Below are 18683 nucleotides of genomic sequence, written 5' to 3'. Positions count from 1 at the left end.
GCCCAGAACAGTTACAGGGATCTCTTGGCAGGTCAGAACTCCCAGCAAGGAAGTTCAGGGGAGCTAGGGTGAAGTATCTGTGTCCCTGAACAGGAGGCAGGCTCTTCTCCGAGCTCTTGGAGATCTTTTCAAGCAGGAGACACAACAAACAGCAAAGTCCTTTTGGCTTTCCTCTGCAGGTAATATCCACTGCAGGCCAACCCCAGACTGCAAACAGCACAGGGACAGTATTGCTTCTCAGTTTCTCCAGCTCTTCTCCTGGCATAGGTTCCTCTTGATTCCCAGAAGTGTTCTAAAAGTCTGGTCTGGGCCCCTCTTTTTATAACACAAAATAGTTTGTTTATTCTCTGGCACTGCAATGTCATCCAGGTAGGCAGCTCTGAAATCCTCCAGTCCAGTCAATACCTGGTTGACCAAACTCTGAAAGGTGAGAGGGGCATTCTTCAACCCAAAGGGTATCATCTGGAATTGTTTGTACCCCTCTGGGGTTGAATATGCAGACCTCTCCTTGGCTTCATCGGTTAAGCCAATCTGCCAGTACCCAGACGTTAAGTAAAATGTACTGAGGTACCAGGCAGATCCCTACCGATCAAAGAGCTCATCAGTTCTGGGGATGGGGTGTGCATCTGTCTTGGTGATTGAATTGAGCCCTCGGTAGTCCACACAGAATGGGAGTTCTGGTGTGGCACCGAGTGCGGCAGACTTTGGGACCAAGACCACTGTGCTGGCCCAAGGGCTGTTTGAGGGCTGAATCACCCATAGCGCTTACATCTTGGAGACCTCCTCCTTAATGCCAGCCTTGACCCTGTCAGTCACTATGTAAATTTTGTGCTTCACAAGAGGACTGTCTCCAGTGTCAACATCATAGACACACCACTGAGTGACACCAAGGGTCAGGGAGAACAGAGCAGCAAACTGTCCCAACAGTTGGTAGCAGTCACTCTGCTGTTCAGGGGTCAGGGTGGGGGAGAGAGTTACACCGTCCACTGACCGATCATGTCCCTTAGCAGGCAAGAGGTCAGAAAGATGCTAAGCCTCCTCCTCTATTCCAGCATCTGTTGCTAGGAGCATGCCCACTTCAGACCACACTAAGTGCCGACACGACAGCACAACTTACTGTGGCAACCTGGGCTTGCCATGTACATGAGCCATTAACGGCATGGCACCTCAGTCACAAAACAGCGGAATGTGGGGAGAAGTGGGAACCAGGCATGTGCAAAGGAGGCAAGTGACCCATGAATCAGAATGTACACAATGCCAAGTGTGGCGGAGATGTGCTGGACAGACAGCAGTATGCAGTATGCAGACCACAGACACATCCGTGTCTACATGCACCGCTGGTGTTTGAAGTGTAGTGGACAGTGTATGCAACCATTTCACCCCAGCTAGTGTGGAAGATCGCGGAAATGTAGCTTGTGATGTCCCCCCCTGTAAGCATGTACGAAGTGGACTGGCCCAGCGTACACAAGGCACGCGTTGGGGTGTGAATACAAAGCATGTAGCTCTGGGCGTGGTTCTTTTCCGGAATGCCCAATGTGTCTGCCAGGGCGGCACCTCCCACCCCACCACAAGGCCGACACCGTCGCCATGAGCGATGTTGCCTGAGATCCTGTGTGCCTGCTGCACCCGGGGACGCTTGTCCCCGAACCCATCATGCCTGCCCCTGCACAACCAGGCCTCATTGCTCACCTGCCAACACTGGCGTGTGTCAAAGAGGGCCCACCATGTGCCAGCGCAAGCTCAAGGCTGAGGCCTGCAACCTTGTCAGCCTCCACAGACCATCACGGCCTCCGCAACACAGGCTCGCTGTACTCCTTTCTCGTTGACGTACTCTACCGCTGCCTCCAGCCTACACTACGATCAAGTAGGTCACACATTAGGAACTGAATCTTGATTATGTAATGGCAGGGTACACACCTTATGGCTGAGTTTACATCACTGTACTCCCTTCGATGTGGTGCCACCAACTCTGTGCATAGCATTCAAATAACACATGTCTGTGGTCCCTTGCTGACTACTGCCTTCGGCCTAAATTGCGGTCGAGTAGGTCACATATTTGGAACTGAATCTTGATTTATTTATGGCAGATTTTATCTCATTGTACTGGCCTCATCGCAGACTGCATCCCTTTTCAGCTCCGGTGCCACTAAGTCTGTTCCCCGACATCCATGGACACTTTCTGGTTGAACTTTGGTGGCGACTGAGTCTATGGACTGGGTGTTGTCTTCATCATCATGTCGGTGATACTGACTTTGTGGCAAAAACGAGGTTGTAGCATTCCACTCCTCCATTTGCCACTTCTGTCCTGCTTCTGCCCTCTGCATCATGCCGTGGAGGACACTTTCCACTGTCCCCCGCAAACCTCTGCTACATTCACCTTCGACATCGACAAGGACCCGCTCAGCTTGAGTGGCCCAATCTCACTGCACCACAAGTCATCATCCTGTGGTGGGGTGCCTGTGCCAGCCGCAGTGCATCCGGGGCTACTAACTCTGCACCTCAAGTCACGGACCCTGGCTGATAGAATATTGGATGGCCTCTGGGTCATGGACTGGGGGTCATCAAGGCCATGTTTCTGTGGCCCTGCCCTGTCCACCCAGGCTCACACCTCAAATCGAGTCCTGACCTGCCCGTACATCGCATCATAGCAGGATGCACATGCCACCACCGCCAGGACTAACTCCAGACAACAGGTGCCAGAGTCAGAAGTGTCTTACTGCCAGACTATCAGAGTTGCTCACACCTGTCGTGGGTGCCATCATCATAATGATACCCTGCTGAGTACTTCAGGTGCCACTAACTCAGTGCACCACAACTCATGGACCATTCTGGTTGCATATTGGGTGAACACTGTACTTTCACCGGCTACCACCATGATGTTTCACATTTGTTTCTGTTATGCTGGTGTTTTCTGTTTCCGCTTTAATTGTGATCACTGTTCAAGTTGTTGCCAGCACCAACAACTCCAGGAGGGCTGGCTTACACTCACCCCACACACATCCTGCACATGCGTCACTGTACATGTGACCCTGGCAATAAAGGTGTCGAGTGCACATGCCCGTAGCAAGTTCAACAACATTTCTGAGTGTGTTGGTCTGCTCATTATGTATGCATTAGGGCCCCGGGCCCTACAACATTACATTGTGCCGTGTACAGCGGACGCAGCCTGGTCACCGCAGGCAGCGGGTGAGATCTTGCCCAAGTAGCTTTGTCTTCCCCCACTCAATACGTAAGAGGAGTGAACTGGGCCGGCGTACGCCAGTCCAGCATGGGGGGGTGTATGATTATCCCGTGGCTCTGGATGTGGTTCAATACAGGAAATGTGCAAAGGCATGTGTCTCTGTCCCAGTGTGGGTCTCCACTGGGGAGTGTAGGTGGTCCCTAATGGGACTTTGACACCCATGTATGTGATCTAGTTTGTCTTTCATGAAGTAGAACACCACCTGCACCTGTTCGACCACCCCCTACTTTTCAATGCGATGTGTGCTTCGGTGGGCTGCTGATAGCCAGCCGTGGTGGTGGGCGCGTCCAGCTGTGTTGTGCACAATGTCATGGTGATTGTACTACAGCCATGCTGCTCGTCATGTGGTGTCACTTGCATTGTCAGTGTTGCTCACAAATACGCATCTTTGCTGTGTTTTTCATGGGTGCATGTGTGTGTTGTGGAATTGGGGATGTGTGGGATGAGACCCCTTTGGGCACATGGAGGCCGGGGACCTAATTGATGTTTGAATGTGTGCTGCAGTGTGCCACGGGGATCAGGGAAATGACCCAGGTTTATTGTGGGTGTGCAGTATGCTACATGTCGTTCACATGTATGCAATTGTGCCCATCACCCCCGTCCCCAGTTCCTGTTTGTTACTCACCCTGTTGATGTTGTGTCAGGTCATGTTGAACAGTGTTCAGACTCCCGACTCCTTTCACTGTCTCCACACTGATGACTGTGGCCACCATTTGCTCCAGCTCCTCAAGTGGCACAGGACTCCCACCTCCATTCGCCATTGCTGCCTTCCTGTTGTCAGCGGGTTTCTTCTTGGTTTGGCTTTTTACATCATGCCAGCGCATCTTGGCCTCCTCGACACTCCGACTGCATTCTCGATGGAATGCCATTTTTCCGTCTGTGTTGCCAATGACATAGTGGAGGTGACGGACAGCTGTTTTTAGTGTTCTGTCACCTCCGTGACGACGATCCGGTTGTCATACTTACTGTACCCTGTCTTCATCTTCCTCTTCTCCTTGGCTTTCCTCATACCGAGGTTCCTTGCTGGTGGTCTTTGGGGCTTGTGGGGTTCTCATTGACCTGGGCACTCATTCCGGGTGTATCCATGTTGCTACGCAGTTTATTTTCTTTGGGTGTGTTTTTTTTGTTGTGCTTTTATAGTGCATTTTCCCACATGACGCGTGGGAATTGCAGACTTGTCGCTGGTTATCGCTGATTTTTGTATCACGGTTGGCCTCATCACAACTTTATTCGCGTTTCGCATTTTTGCTGCGTCGTGTTAATTCTAACGCGGTCATTTGATGCGTTATCGTGGGACTATCGCATGGTGCCGCCAGGTTGAGAATGCTACGTTAACACAGTGTTGTTTTCCCGCAACAGACTGTGATATGCAAAGTTGCATTAAGCTAAATTTGCAATGGTTATCACACATTCTTGAGAATATGCCCCTAAGTGAGGCTTAAGGCGGTTCGCATGTAGGACCTGCAAAGGACTCTTTGTAGACTGCAAGTCCACCAGGTAGGTGAGTTTATTCTTGTGCTCCACCACCTCAAATGTCCCAGTCCACTTATCTTGGAGCGCAGAAGGCTCCACTGGGCCATCGCCCACACTTTTTAACCAGGTTGAAACTAAATCAGAGCAGCATTCTGATTATACCACCGTTTCATCTCTTCCTGGCTTGCTTCCAGATTTCCCTGAGCGAGTTGCCTGAAGTGCTTAGTCTGGTTCCTGAAGGCCAGCAAGTAGCTATATACATCCTGGAGAGTTTTACTGGGAGCTTTCTCCCAGCCTTCTTTGACTAGACTCAGAGGTCCTCTTACAGGATGCCCATACAGAAGGTCAAAGGTACTAAACCCTAAGGACTTCTGTGGTACCTTCCTGTAAGCAAACAATTGGCAGGGTAAGAGGACCTCATGGGTTCACCAAGAACCATCAACATGCTCTTCTGGGTCCGGTAAAATCTATCAATCAGCTCATTACATTGGGGGTGGTAAGGCGTAGTGAACTTGTAGGTAACACAGATCTCCTGCCACAGGGACTTCATATATTTCGATATGAAGTTGGTACTCAGGTCAGACATCACCTCTCTGGGGAACCACACATGGTAGAAGATCCCCATCAATGCTCAACCCACCACGGGGGCCATCACAGTCCGGAGAGGGATGGCCTTGGGGCACCACCAAGACCAGGATGAACCTGTTGCCCATGGCTGTCTTGGGATCAAGAGGCCCCGCAATGTCAATACCCACCCTCTCAAAGGGGGTGTTGACTACAGGGAAAGGGTAGAGAGGAGCCTTACACTTTCACCCACTCTTGCCACTTGCCTGGCAAGTCTGGCAACACCTGCAATGTGTGTCAGAGTTCTTACGCATTTGGGGCCAGTAAGTGGGTGACACGCCTTTTGAAGGTCTTGTCTTGCCCAAATGCACTGCCAAAGGCACATCATGAGCCAGCCCAAGTAGGAAGGCTCTTAAGCGTTGGGATACCACCAGCACACAGGCTGACCCAGGCTGATCAACCTTAGGCTTGCTATACAGGAGACCATTCTCCCAGTAAATCCAATGTGATTCAGACTGATCACCTGCTGCCTGGTTTGCAGCCTGATGCCGCAAACCAACAAGAGAAGGGCATTTCTGCTGCTGCTGGCAGAATTCCTCCCTTGAGGGGCCCCCTTCCTGCTGCCTATGGGTCAGCTCAGGCAGGTTCCCCAGCTCAGCCATTTGCGCCCCTGTGGGCTCCAGGGCATCCCTCTCAAGGTTTGGTCTCTCCTGGACCATGGGGATTTTGAGGGTTACCATCGCACCCTGCCTCTTATCTTTCTGGCAGGCACCTGGGCCACTGTTTCAGGCTCCAGGTCATCTTGATCACCCCTACCGGCTGTCATCAACCGGGTGGTCACACCCCCCCACTCAGGAAGACTCAACATCTCCAAATGAGACTTACGCTGCCCCTTCTCCCAAAGCGGAACTCTCCAAATCATTGCCTAGCACACAGTCGACAGGCATGGCTAGCCTCACAGCTACGTACAAGGTACCTGAGACCCTCCCTTTCCACTCAAAGGGAACCTGTGCCACTTCGCAGAGGTACTCCAAGCTGTCAGCTGCAACTACTGGATAGAATGTGTTGGGGACCACCTGTTTCTCAGACACTAGCTGACAACTGACAGCTGTCACACTGGCTCCAGTGTCCCTCAGAGCTTCCACACTATGGCCATTGATGGTCGCCCACTGCCTGTACTTCTTGGTGTTATCAGGCAGATGGGCTTTTAACACCATCTCACTGTCTCTTAAAAAGACCAGGGTCATTTCTGCAGAACCCCACCCCTATTGGGCACCCAGCTCCTCTCTCAAAGCTATACTAGGCATCCCCTGGGGCGGTGCACCAGTGTATCCAGTGGTAATCTTTTTGGGACACCTAGGGTCCCCCTGGAAGCGACCTACCTGACCACAACCATAACCTGTGACCCTTCTGAACAGGCTTACCTGTAGGGACCCATGGCATCTTTTCAGTGGGAGGCTGGGAACCTTTCCCTTGGCTCCCTTGGGTATTACTTTGGGGCCCTTTTTGGAACTCCTTCTGTTTACCCTTGTCCCCCTCAACCTTCTGCTGGGGACACTGCCCACCTCTGATGAAATCTCCTACATGACCTTTTTGGACCCTCGCAATGACCTAGCGGTCCGCCTCCACAGCAAGCTTCCTGAAGTCAGTGAGCCTACTGTCAATCTTAGTGCTAGTGTAGCTCTGGAAAACAACTATCTGACAAGTGCCCCATGCGACCAAATCATAGAGCCCCTGAAAATCATTTACCTGGCTACCTTTCACCCATTCATCCAGTGTTCTGAAAAAATAGGAGACATACGCTACCAAAGTGCTTGACTCTTAAACGCCCTCAACTTCTGCCTGTCTCTGGGGTCAACCATACCTCCTTATTAAAGCTTCTTTCATGGGGGCATAAGACATCTGGTCCTTGGTGGGTAATGCTAGCAACATGTTTCTCCCTTCATTGACAAAGCCGCTCCACAACCCCGCACCCCAGTCTTTCTCAGGGACTCTGTAGGACATCATTGCTACCTCAAAGGCCTTAAACCACTGACCAATGTCTTCCTTCTTCACAAAATCCTTAATAACCTCCTTGGGGATGTATACCCTCCCTTCCCCAGGTACTGATGGTGCCCTGCCACCATGGGCATTGGACTCTATACTTTTTTGCTTTTAGAACCATCTCCCTTAAACCTCTTCCATGTTCTAAGAGCATCTTTTTCTCTTCCAGAGCTAATTTCTCCATCTGAAATGCCAACTCCTTATCCTCTTTCCCCAGCCTGAGCTTTGTGATCTCCAATTCATGCATCCTGTTTTTCACCCTGTCCTCCAGCTCTTCTGCTAGAGACAGCCCCTATGAAGATACACTGCTGCCCCCCTCACCACAGGCAGACCCAATAGCCTATCCTGCTGTTCATCTAAATCCTCCACCTCCTCCACAGGTTGGTCGTCATCCTCGCTGGCATCCATTGACTCCAACCAGGCCCTCAGCACCTTTTGGATTTGCTCCTTTTTGGATAGGCCTCTTAGAGAGATTTTAAACTTTTTGAAGATAGCTTTCAATTGTGGCACAGTGTAGGTTTCAACTCAATCCTCTTCAAACTCAATATCCACAGATGCTGGCTTTGACATGATGAAGTTTGGTAGTTCTCAGTTGCAAGAAAAAAAATAGTCCCAAAGAAAAAGCTCCACCAATTGTATGTGGCTGTGTGATGGTATGCAATCTACTAGTGGTGTACACCAATCACTGTGTGTAAGACATAAATGCAAGGCCAAATCCTCACTGCTGACCACCAATTTTAGAAATAGGGGTCTCTAGATGGCAGAGGTAGGTACCTTTGTCCAAGTATGGATCATTCTTCCTAGTCAGGGTTAGGGGGTTACACTTCTAAAATAACCCCTTCTCACCCACTTGGTTGCTTGGCATGCGCAAACAGGCTTATCTCATTGGCAGTGTGTAAAGAATCTGTGCACACATACAGCAACACAGTGAAAACACAACAAATGGACACTAGTTTAGAAAAAGAGGTAATGTTGATCTAAACCAAACAAGACCAAAAAGACAAAAATCCACAATACGGTAATAGAAATATGACTTTCTAATGGTAGAAATAGTTCAGCTCAAAGCAAATTGCAGATGCTACACTTTCCACACAAAGTACATTGGATGGGTCGCGCACACAAACAAAAAGGGTCATAGGGAAGGTGATGTGTTGGTTCCTTACACACAGAGAAAGTGATACGTTGTTTCCTTGCTCTGGGGTAGGTGGTGAGTTGGTTCCTTAATGCTGCACAGGGGGGGTGATACATCGGTTCCTTACCGGAGAAGAGATAATGTGTTGGTTTCTTACTGCATAGGGAGGTGATGCATTGGTTTCTTACTGCGTCCCCCAACGATGCAACAGACCTTGCAGATGCACAGCAGGGCTTGCGTCGGAATCGGTGCGGTGATCTCGGAATTTGGAGACCGGTGTATTGATGTGGCATGCAGAGATTTCCCAAGCCGCAGACAGGTGCTGTGTTGGTTTCTTTGACAATGCATCGGGGACAGGTACGGATGAGTTGCGCTTCTTGGCATTGAGTTGCTTTTCCAGCTCCCAACAGCCAGAACAAACTCCAGAGACCCATAACAGCTACAGGCACCTTTTGGCAGGTCAGAACTCCCAGCAAGGAAGTTCAGGGGAGTGTTTATGTCCCTGAGACGGCTGTGTTGAATAGACTTGGGCTGAATTCAGAGAAGGGGAGGAGGCTATTTCTTTCACACCTGAATGGGCCCAGTCTTCCAAGGACAATGTGGTCTCCACCTCATGCCAGGAAGCTGCACCAGAGAGGACAGAACTGGTTTTGCCTGGGCAAAGAGCTGCTCTTCCGCCGAGAACAAAGGATTTTGTATTATAAAAAGAGTGGACAAGAATCCAGGCTTTTAGATCACTACTGTGAAGCATGAGGAACCTTTGCCAAGGAGAAGAGCTGGGGAAACTGAGGAGGAATGCTGGCCCTGTGCTGTTTGGTGTCTGGGGTTGGCCTACAGTGGCTACTTTCAGCCAAGGAAAGGGAGAAAGACTTTGCTGTTTGCTGTGTCCCCTGCCTGAGGAAGTTCTCCAAGGGCTTTAAGAAGAGCTTGACTCCTGTTATGACTCATCCTGGAAAGGCAGGTTACACCCCAACCCCCCAAATGGCTGTCCGGACAGAATGCATATCCCCTGCCACACCAAAGCGAGACAGTCAAATACACAACCTAACATAGTCACACTGGATGGTTAGGCAAGAAAATACCTACTTTCTAAAAGTGGTATTTTCCAACCCAGAATGTAAAAGTCACCCTCACTAAAAGATGCATCCTAACATTCTGAGTTCAGGCACATCAAACGTTATTTTCCTATCTTGTTCACAGGGGCAGTAATACACATGAGATCTTATGAGCAAACTCCCCACTCTATCCTATGGGCCAGCTAGCCTTACAATAGTGAAAAACAAAATTGGCAGTATTCCACTATTAGGACATGCCACACACATCAGGGCATGTCCTACCTTTCACATACACTGCACCATTCCCACAAGGGTACTTGGGCCTACCTTAGGGGTGACTAAAAGAGAAGGTTAGGGCCTGGCAATTGGGTACACTTCCTAGGTCAGCATAGCAGTACTAGACAGCACACAGGCACTGCAATGGCAGGCCTGAGTTCTTGTTGCAAGGCTGCTTATGTAGGTGGCACAGTCTGCGCTGCAGGCTCAATAGCTGCATTTGGTTTACAGGCCCTAGGCACACACAGTGCACTGTACTAGGGACTTAACAGTAAACTAAATAAACTAATCATGGAAACATCAAGCCATTACAACAATTTACAGGGAGCACTTGCACTTTGGCACTGAACAGCAGTGGCAAAGTGCCCACAGAATCTAGACCAGCAAAAACAAAGTCCAACACACAGCAAAATAACAGGAGGTAAAGGCAAATAATTCTGGGGAAACCCATGCCAATGATGCCAATGATGCCAGGTCTAACAGAACCTATTTATACTTATCAAGCAGATCAATGTCAATGTAGAATTTTTGTTTAGAGTGCCCTGGACAGAGTGAGATCCTGGAAACCTTGAGTGCCACTGTGCCCTGCACAGGCTGCTGACCTATTCAATCAATCTCACTAATTTCAATTGTTCAACTATGTTGTAGGGTGTAGAATGTAATATTACAATTGATGTAAACTTTGGCGACCCACACAAAATGTTGTAAAGCAAGATGAGTATATTATAAATGTAATGATTTACCTGCACCAAAGCTCAGTATTGCTGTAAACATCTGTTTATTAGTCCAATTCAGAACATTCTTGGACCATATTTCAAGGATTTGCAAGGTGGTAGCCCCCAGCAATAGCAGGAAGGAGATGATGATGAAGGCACGGACGGCGTCTATGTCAGCTGGAAGCAATCAATGTAGAGAGTTAGACACTGCCCCTAATATGAGTTATCATTTGATCATCTGAGGAACCTTGAGCGGTGCGCTTGTGAGGTTTTCCTTCCTGGCCATGGCTAAGACAAGTCTTACAATATCATGACTAAAGCCACTAACAAACAGATATGACTGTTTGGAAATGGTGGATTGACCACCACCCGCCATTAATCAGGATTGCACAGGTCCTACCCCGCACAAGGCTAAATTACTACATCCAACCTATTGCTCCCTGACTCCACTCTGTACGGATGTTACCGTAGTCCCAATGGCAAACTCCAGTCCAACAATACCTTCCTCTATTATACAAATGGCCCTCGTACCATCAGTCCCCAGCGCAGCATTAGTACTGACAGAGCCCTCAAATGTTATCAGGCATGCATCCTCCCCTAGCTTAATAGGCCCAGACCTAGAACAAGATATTCCTTCTGGACCGAACGAACAGTTGGTACCCTATTCTCCTGTTCCCATCATACATACACTCTCATGCCCAGGAACTTCATCCCCTGAGACTTTTATAAGCACAAGTAGCACAGCTACCTCTAGCCGGTCGTTATCTGTTTTATATTGGAACGTAGCAGGTCTCCGTTCTAAGATAAACCTTAAATCATGGTTAGATATTTTGAACGCTCACCAATTAGTATGTCTACAGTAAACTTGGGCCATTGAGCCCATGCACATTCAGGGCTAAAAAACCTACCACGTTCCAGCTAGTATAACAACACATGGTAGATCAAAGGGAGGCCTAGTAACATATTATTCTAACAACTTACCTCCAGCGAACATAACAGTACTGCTTATTAACGTGAGTTTTCAAATTGTAAACGTTTCATTTAATAAGCACACGTTGTATCTGTTTATTAATTTTTACAATAACCTTTATCCAGCTGACTGTGTTAAGATTTTATCTGAAATTACTTCCTTTATAAAGGATCAACAAACTAAGTACCCCTCTCGTGTTTGTTATGTGATTTGGGGGGGATTTCAATGTTCCTCTGTTTAACAATTACAAGAAAAATATCTGTGGTCTCCAAGACGAATACGGCTCCCCCTTGATCCATTTCCCACATTCTCATTTAGGCTTTACCCTGAATGACTGTCTTTCTTCCCTGGAGCTGGAATTTGCCAACGACCTAGTGGACCCACCCGTTGATTTGAATCCTACATTTCACGGTAGGGGTCTGTCAAGTCTCATTGACTTTATTCTATGCTCCCAAATATTAAAGGGACAATTGCTACAATTTAATACAGGATCTAATATTTCCAGTGATCATTTCCTAAATAGCATTACCTTATCAATTAACATCCCCTTACCTCAACCCACCAGGATTAGTCTTCTAAACTAACAGTCCTTGACCATGGATAAGGTAAATGGCTTTTCATTAAAATTGTCTAAAGTTGATCCCGAAATAATCACTGGCAAAGTCATTTCCAAAGCCCTCACTTGGTTGAACAATTGCCTGGCAGAGGATTCCACCCCCCAGTTGATTATATCCAGCTTTTTGGAGATCTTAAAAGTCATACGGGCTGAACTATTCTGTCACCATAAACCCCGCGATCAGGAATCCTTAGGTTGGTTTGACTCCACCTGCCGTATAGCACAGCCTGCCTCAAAAGGAGCCCTCAACAGATCGAGTTGAGATTGCTAATCTCAGAAAGTCTTACAAATTGGCACAATCCAACCGGAAATAAAGAAACATCTTTGGGCCCAACTACATGAGAGCTGTCTACGTAAAGACAGCTCCCAGTTTTGGCGCATAGTTAAATCACCCTTCTTGGTTGATGCCACAGCCTCCCAACATTTAAATGTGGCTGTGTCGGCTGACGAGTGGGTGGCTCACTTTTCAAAGATATTTGGTGGTCCTCCTGTCGATGTTATAACCGTGGTCCAGATGGGCAATGACAGTGCCCAAGAATCAACTTTTCCCATTGACCTCAACTTCGACCTAAACGAAGTCATTAACGCACTTTCATCCTCTAAATTAGGTAAGGCCCACGGCCCCGACAGAGTCCCCCTCGATTTCTTTGTAAATAACTTAGAACTTTGGGCACCCCTCGTCACCCAGGTAATGGCAGCAGTGTCTAAGATTGGCCTAATAGACTCCTGGTCTTCCTCTATCCTGCTTCCTATCTTTAAAAAGGGTGAACGCAACAATCCAGCCTGTTACAGGCCTATCTCCCTCCTGGACTCCTTGGGGAAAGTCACAGGCCGCCTGATCCTGGAACGTCTTTCGGATTGGGCGTCGGAGAATAACATCTTAACCGATCTCCAGTACGGATTCCAGGAGGGACTTGGCACAGTCGAACAGGCATTGAATCTCAACCTTTTAATAGGCAAGTATGTGGGGGCAAAAGGAGGTAACTTGTACTTAGTTTATGTCGACCTCACCGCAGCATTCGACTGCGTGATACATTCCAGGCTGTGGCTTATTCTTAGCGAATTAGGGGTAGACCCCCCACTTATAAAATTTCTCTGCAAGCTTTATTCTGATGCTTCCGCTTGCGTGAGATATGGGATTGGTGGTGAATTATCTCCCACATTTCCAGTAACCAAAGGAGTTAGACAGGGCTGTGTCCTGGCCCCCTTCCTATTCAACCTGTATACCAACGGGCTGGAATCGGCCATGTTAGTTGGGAGCCAGGACCTCCCATCCATTAAACACCGCCCTATTTCCGCTCTATTATATGCGGATGACTCTGTCATTCTAGCAAGAACCCTAATGCAGTTACAAAGACAACTAGACAATTATTGCCAGTTTATGCTTTCTTTAGGGTTGAAAGTAAACAAAAGTAAAACATTTGTCATGCATTTCGGGTCCAAGGTAAAGAACCCCAAACCTGTTTTTATTGAACAAGTTAGATTGGAACGCGCCAAAGAATATCCCTATTTAGGCATTCCAATGGATGACCAATTATCCTGGAAACAAGCAGTGTCTATTAAAAAATTACTATACCAGAGAGCAACCTCCGCCCTTGTTTCCTTTTCATCTAAATTGGGCAAACCTGCCCCAGCCGAGTTGCTTAAAATTTATCACGCTAAATGCCATAGTGTAGCAACTTACGGCGCAGGTGTCTGGGGCTACGTTCCTGTAGACGACCTACAAAAGGTTCAAAACTGGTTTTTTAAATAAATCTTGGCACTCCCACAAAGCGCCCCAACTTACGGTTGCCATATTGAGCTCAGCATTGACTATTTAACAGATAACATCAGATGTCAACCGATTCTCTTATGGCACCGTATTTGGAACAAACCGCAATGCCACATAACCCGCTCATTAATAACAGACTGTTTATCCTTGGCTAGTTGGAGCAAAATCCCCTGGCTCCTTTATGTCTCCAATTTTTTAAAGGATATGAACTGCACGTCTTACTTCTCTGAGCCCACCTCAACAACAGATATCTCCAGGCGAGCTCTGAAAAATCTTTGTTTAAACCATCTCAGTGATTTGCGTCTCTCTCAAGAAGTAATTAAGCCAACTAATTTGCAGATCTTAATGGTCCAGACCTCGCCCGGTATCCAGCCCTATTTAACTTTTTTCCTATCTAACCACGAAAAATTTGTTCTTCTTAGGTTTCGATTTAATACATTTTTTCGTCATGTTACCTTCCCCACTGTGCAAAACTGGTCTCATGAATTGATTAAATGTCCATGTGACGGAATTTCACCTCAGTCCACAATACATGTAACTTTGTTCTGCCGTTATTATGAGCAACCCCGAAAGCGCTGGATTATCCCCCTTCTTCGGGCGATGGGCCTGCGAACGTGTCGACCAGCTTTCCTGGCCCTGCAGTCGTTAGACTCACAATATGCTGCTAAATGTGTAGCTTGTTTCCTGAAATCATGTCTGAAAAACCGCTGTACAGTTTGAGCCACAGTCCACAAGATTTTATGCCCGAATGTACATACATCTGTTATTAATGTTTTTAATTATAGTTTGAAAGTTAATCTGTTTTTTATCTGTATTACCCATTGGGACCTAAATATGTACTGTAATGTTATGATGTACTTTTTATGATTTTGCTAAACGCTAATCGAATAAAAGTTTTTGAAAGAAAGAAAGACTAATAAGTAATTTCTTCCCATTGCACATCTGAAACCATCTTTCAGGATCTGCCAAGCTCCATGCATTCTTCATTTCTGAAAGTAATGGAATGTATTTTTCCAAAGAACACTTTGTTCATGAGTATATAGGTACCCCAGTCTCACTTTCTACAGGAAGGGATACCCCACCACTCGTACACCACCCATATTAGAACCCTTCACCCACCTTGTACATTGCGACTTTGTACCAAATCCCATGCTCTACAAATACACAGTAGCACACATACATCTGTCAAAGTGTACTATTCAGGTGTGATCAAGAGAAGTGCCTAACAAGAATTTTGATAGCTTTGAGGGGGTGGGGTTCGCAGTGCTTAATTTAACCCCGAAGTTTCCGGTGCTCGGCACCAACACCGGCACTTATGACAGTCTGCCTCATGGTGGCACTGTTCAACTAATTTATAGATGGGCACAACAGTTGCTTGTTAATTCAATATATCTTATTAATGACTAATACTTGCCGCCCAAGCCATTCTTATAGCATTGGGGACTGGAATAGTGTGACTTGTCACACTTGGAGGAGTGCAACGGTTAGTCATTGTGTTGGTGCTGATATTGGCAGTGCTGAAAGTGGCGATGGATGGTGCAAGCTGCAGGGCCTCCAGAGAAGGGCCCTGGCACTTAGTTTTGCACAAATTAAGCACTGGGTCCACTCCTCATGAAGACCGAGCCATGCAAATATGTTACCTGATTGTTGAAGGTAAAGATAACAGAAGATCGGATTTAGAATCGAGTGGATATTGACGATCCTCTCATTTATGGAGGAATTGCTCAATCTCCTAATAGAGGATTCCAGGATCTACAGATAGAATTATCCCCTCCATGCGATCCCTCTGGTATTAATATTTTGTGCAACAATCCTGTAGCAGTATAGAATCCTCCAGTGGGAGGTTTAGCACAACAGAACATAGTTTATTTCAGGCCCACACTCTTTTAAGAAATACGTTTTTATTCTCAAGATTGTCGGTTCGGTCACCCCTTTACTTATGTGAATATTAAGAAAAGGGTTTGTTGGAGAGTAGGAAGAGGTACAGGATACCCATCACAACACTCCCCCCAAAAAATCCCTTTCTTTTTTCAATGCATCCTTGTTTTATTTACGGGAAAGGGAGAACAATGTTTTTTTTAAAAGTTTACCTTATTGAAAGGCGATGACAGACCTCATATTATGCTTACTGTAGCAGGCCACCATCAATGTGATGGTCACCAATCCGAGTGGTCGCAATTTGCGAACTACATTATAATAATAATAATAATAATAGGGACATTTATAAAGCGCTGAGTTACGCGCACCGGCGTGTCCACGCGCTGAAAAGTGGGAGAGGCGGCAAGCAGGGAACACAGCAGCCGAGCAGACAGTTATTTCGCGTAGAGGTAGGTTTTTAATTTCGGAACCCCGCTTCCTCAGGTTCCAGGCGCAGGTCCACTGGGAGTTTGTTCCAGAAGTTTGCCGCTAGGCACCTAAAGGACCTGCCTCCCATACGAGCTTTCTTAACCCTGGGGATCCTCAGTAGACCCCCACCCGCGGATCTGAGCGCTCGAGCAGGTTCGTAAACTTCAATCAGTTTCTTCAATGGACGAGGTGCCCTGCCATTCAAGATCCGGTGACAGGTGCAGAGGGCTTTATATTCCACTCTGCTCCTCACAGGAAGCCAGTGTAACTTCTGCAGGGCCACCTTCGAAAGCGCCCTTTTGGGCAGCCTAAGGATCAAGCGTGCTGCCGCATTTTATATTCATGACATAGTTTGTATTACAATCTAATCAAAATCATAATTTTACAAACTTGCATTTTAGTACATCAGTGAGTTCGTAAAATGATTTAATGATCACTAATTGCAAATAGTTTTCAGGTTTTTTTGCAATGAGTAATCCATAATTCTGGCATCGTGTTCCTTCATTTTTTTATTCGTTCGTTTTTTGTTGTGATGCTTCATGATCCACCTGCATTTTAAACTTCGAATTCTTAAAGTAAAAGTCCTCAGACAAAATCTCTCGCTTCTGTAATTTGTGGAAGGAAATTCAAAGTGAGAGACTAGAGGTTTCACACAAGTGATAGTTGATTCTCACTAGTCTGGCTAGAAGAAATAAACCACTGTGTTCCAAAATATCGAGATCAGGCACATTATCGGTGTCAAACATATTGTTAAATTAGACATAATTTGGGGAGTACAGATATACTATTCTGTCAATTGGCATTCAATACTTTTGCAGTGGATATAAATTCAGCTCGATATACCCCAATATGCTCGTAAAACACCAGAAAAATCTATACTAGAATTAGCATACTAAATAAATTGGCTAATGTTTGAATGACATTAGCACATACACAAATTCAAATTTTAGTTTCTTGCACCTGAGAAAATAGGGCCATATGTATCAAGCAAATTCGCAGAACTTCAGCCTTTGCGAATGTGAATTTGCTAAATGGTATGTATGAAGCAAAATCTGGTGCAAAACAAGGAATCCCAACATTTGCGATTCCTTATTTTGCAATTGCATTTAAGGAATCACAAATTTTGCGATTCCTTAAATGCAATGTATGAAGCAAAAAATGCAAGGGCATGTATGTGCGCCATATGTGCACCCATGCATATTTCAGGGGTGCAACAGGGTGTCCTTTGGACACCCCTGCACCCTTGAAATAATTCTCAATTTGCGATTAGCAAATTGTGAATTTCAAATTGAGAATAACTTCCCATTCATTCCTATGGGCCGCCTGGCCCATGGAAATGAATGGGAAAGTATTCCTTAATTGCCATTCACAATTTGCTAATCGCAATTAAGGAATTTTAAGAAATCGCAAAAAAATTCAATTTTGTACATACATACCTATTTGCGATTCTCAAATAGCGATTTCTTAAAAATCGCTATTTGAGGATCGCAAATCAGGTTGATGATACATATGGCCCATAGTCCCTTAACTATAGAGATGTTGTAAGTAAGTGATCCCCAGCCCTTCATGCTGCCCAAAGATCCTCTTTCGTGTACCACGTTCTGTGTCCACATAAACCTCCCTGCTGCAATCCTATATCTCTGGGTGTTTGAAATATTGACAATTTAAATTGCTTTCTTACAGGCAGATTGGACCCTGCCACAACCAAGTGGAATACAGAAGCTCCAAAGGCCAAAATGCGCGACAGGTTGGTCTATCCAGTGAGTGGTTGAGAGTGAGATCAAAAGGAGGAGAACATTGAGGAGCAGAAGGCCCAAGGAAGACATTTTCAGAACCGACATCGCGATTGTAGGAAATTTCAATAGATCCACTTTGAGTCACCTGCAGAGACATAACCCACATATTGGTCAGAATATTGATCGGCTTAAAAACTATTTACAAAAAATCTTCTTCTCGTGGCTTTCACAAATCATTTACAGAAACGCTTGTTAAACTACTTTTTAAATTGCAAACAGTTAACAGTTACATTGTTTACCACTTAGGAATAATTAAAAGATTGTGATTGGTGCCCATTGTGTAAGTAACTAATTAGAGTAATTTCTACCAGCATTCAGGCCCACATTCTGGCTCACAAATGTAATACTTATCAGTCAGTGGTGGTGGATCTGTTTTCTGACTCGGGAGCTGCCATCAATGTTACATCACAGACGTCACAGTTACTCATAAAACCATAGCGCCAAAACAAACATTTTGGGGGCATAGATACGAGCGGTTGGCATCCTGTTTGCAGCACGCAACGTGGTACATGCATGACGGAATCCTTAAGGTAGATTCATTAAGCCACGCAAGGCCACTTTGCTTTTCCCTGAGTGGCACCATAAACTTACACTAAAGCAACACAGCTCAAACTGCTGCGTTGCCTTACTCTGCACAAGGGAGGAGTTCCATGGGCGTTGCGCGGCTGTTCCCATGCAACTTCC

General features: G+C 46.4%; 1 protein-coding gene across 1 annotated transcript in view; it reads right to left on the bottom strand.

Moving 5' to 3' along the window:
- The window catches only part of LOC147701176 (lens fiber membrane intrinsic protein-like), a 159570-nt gene extending 141494 nt beyond the window's left edge, over nt 1–18076 (bottom strand). Inside the window, exons 1-2 of the mRNA XM_086928589.1 lie at nt 17885–18076; nt 10528–10677 (exon numbers count right to left, since the gene is read on the bottom strand). Of these exons, the coding sequence (XP_086784715.1) occupies nt 10528–10677; nt 17885–18044 (310 nt within the window). The 5' untranslated portion in view covers nt 18045–18076. The remainder of the gene's footprint in view (nt 1–10527; nt 10678–17884) is intronic.
- Nucleotides 18077–18683: the final 607 nt, after the last annotated feature.

This window comes from Lissotriton vulgaris, chromosome 7 (genome assembly GCF_964263255.1).
Source record: "Lissotriton vulgaris chromosome 7, aLisVul1.2, whole genome shotgun sequence".
NCBI classification, from domain to species: domain Eukaryota; kingdom Metazoa; phylum Chordata; class Amphibia; order Caudata; family Salamandridae; genus Lissotriton; species Lissotriton vulgaris.
This window is presented reverse-complemented; position numbering and strand designations above follow the sequence as displayed.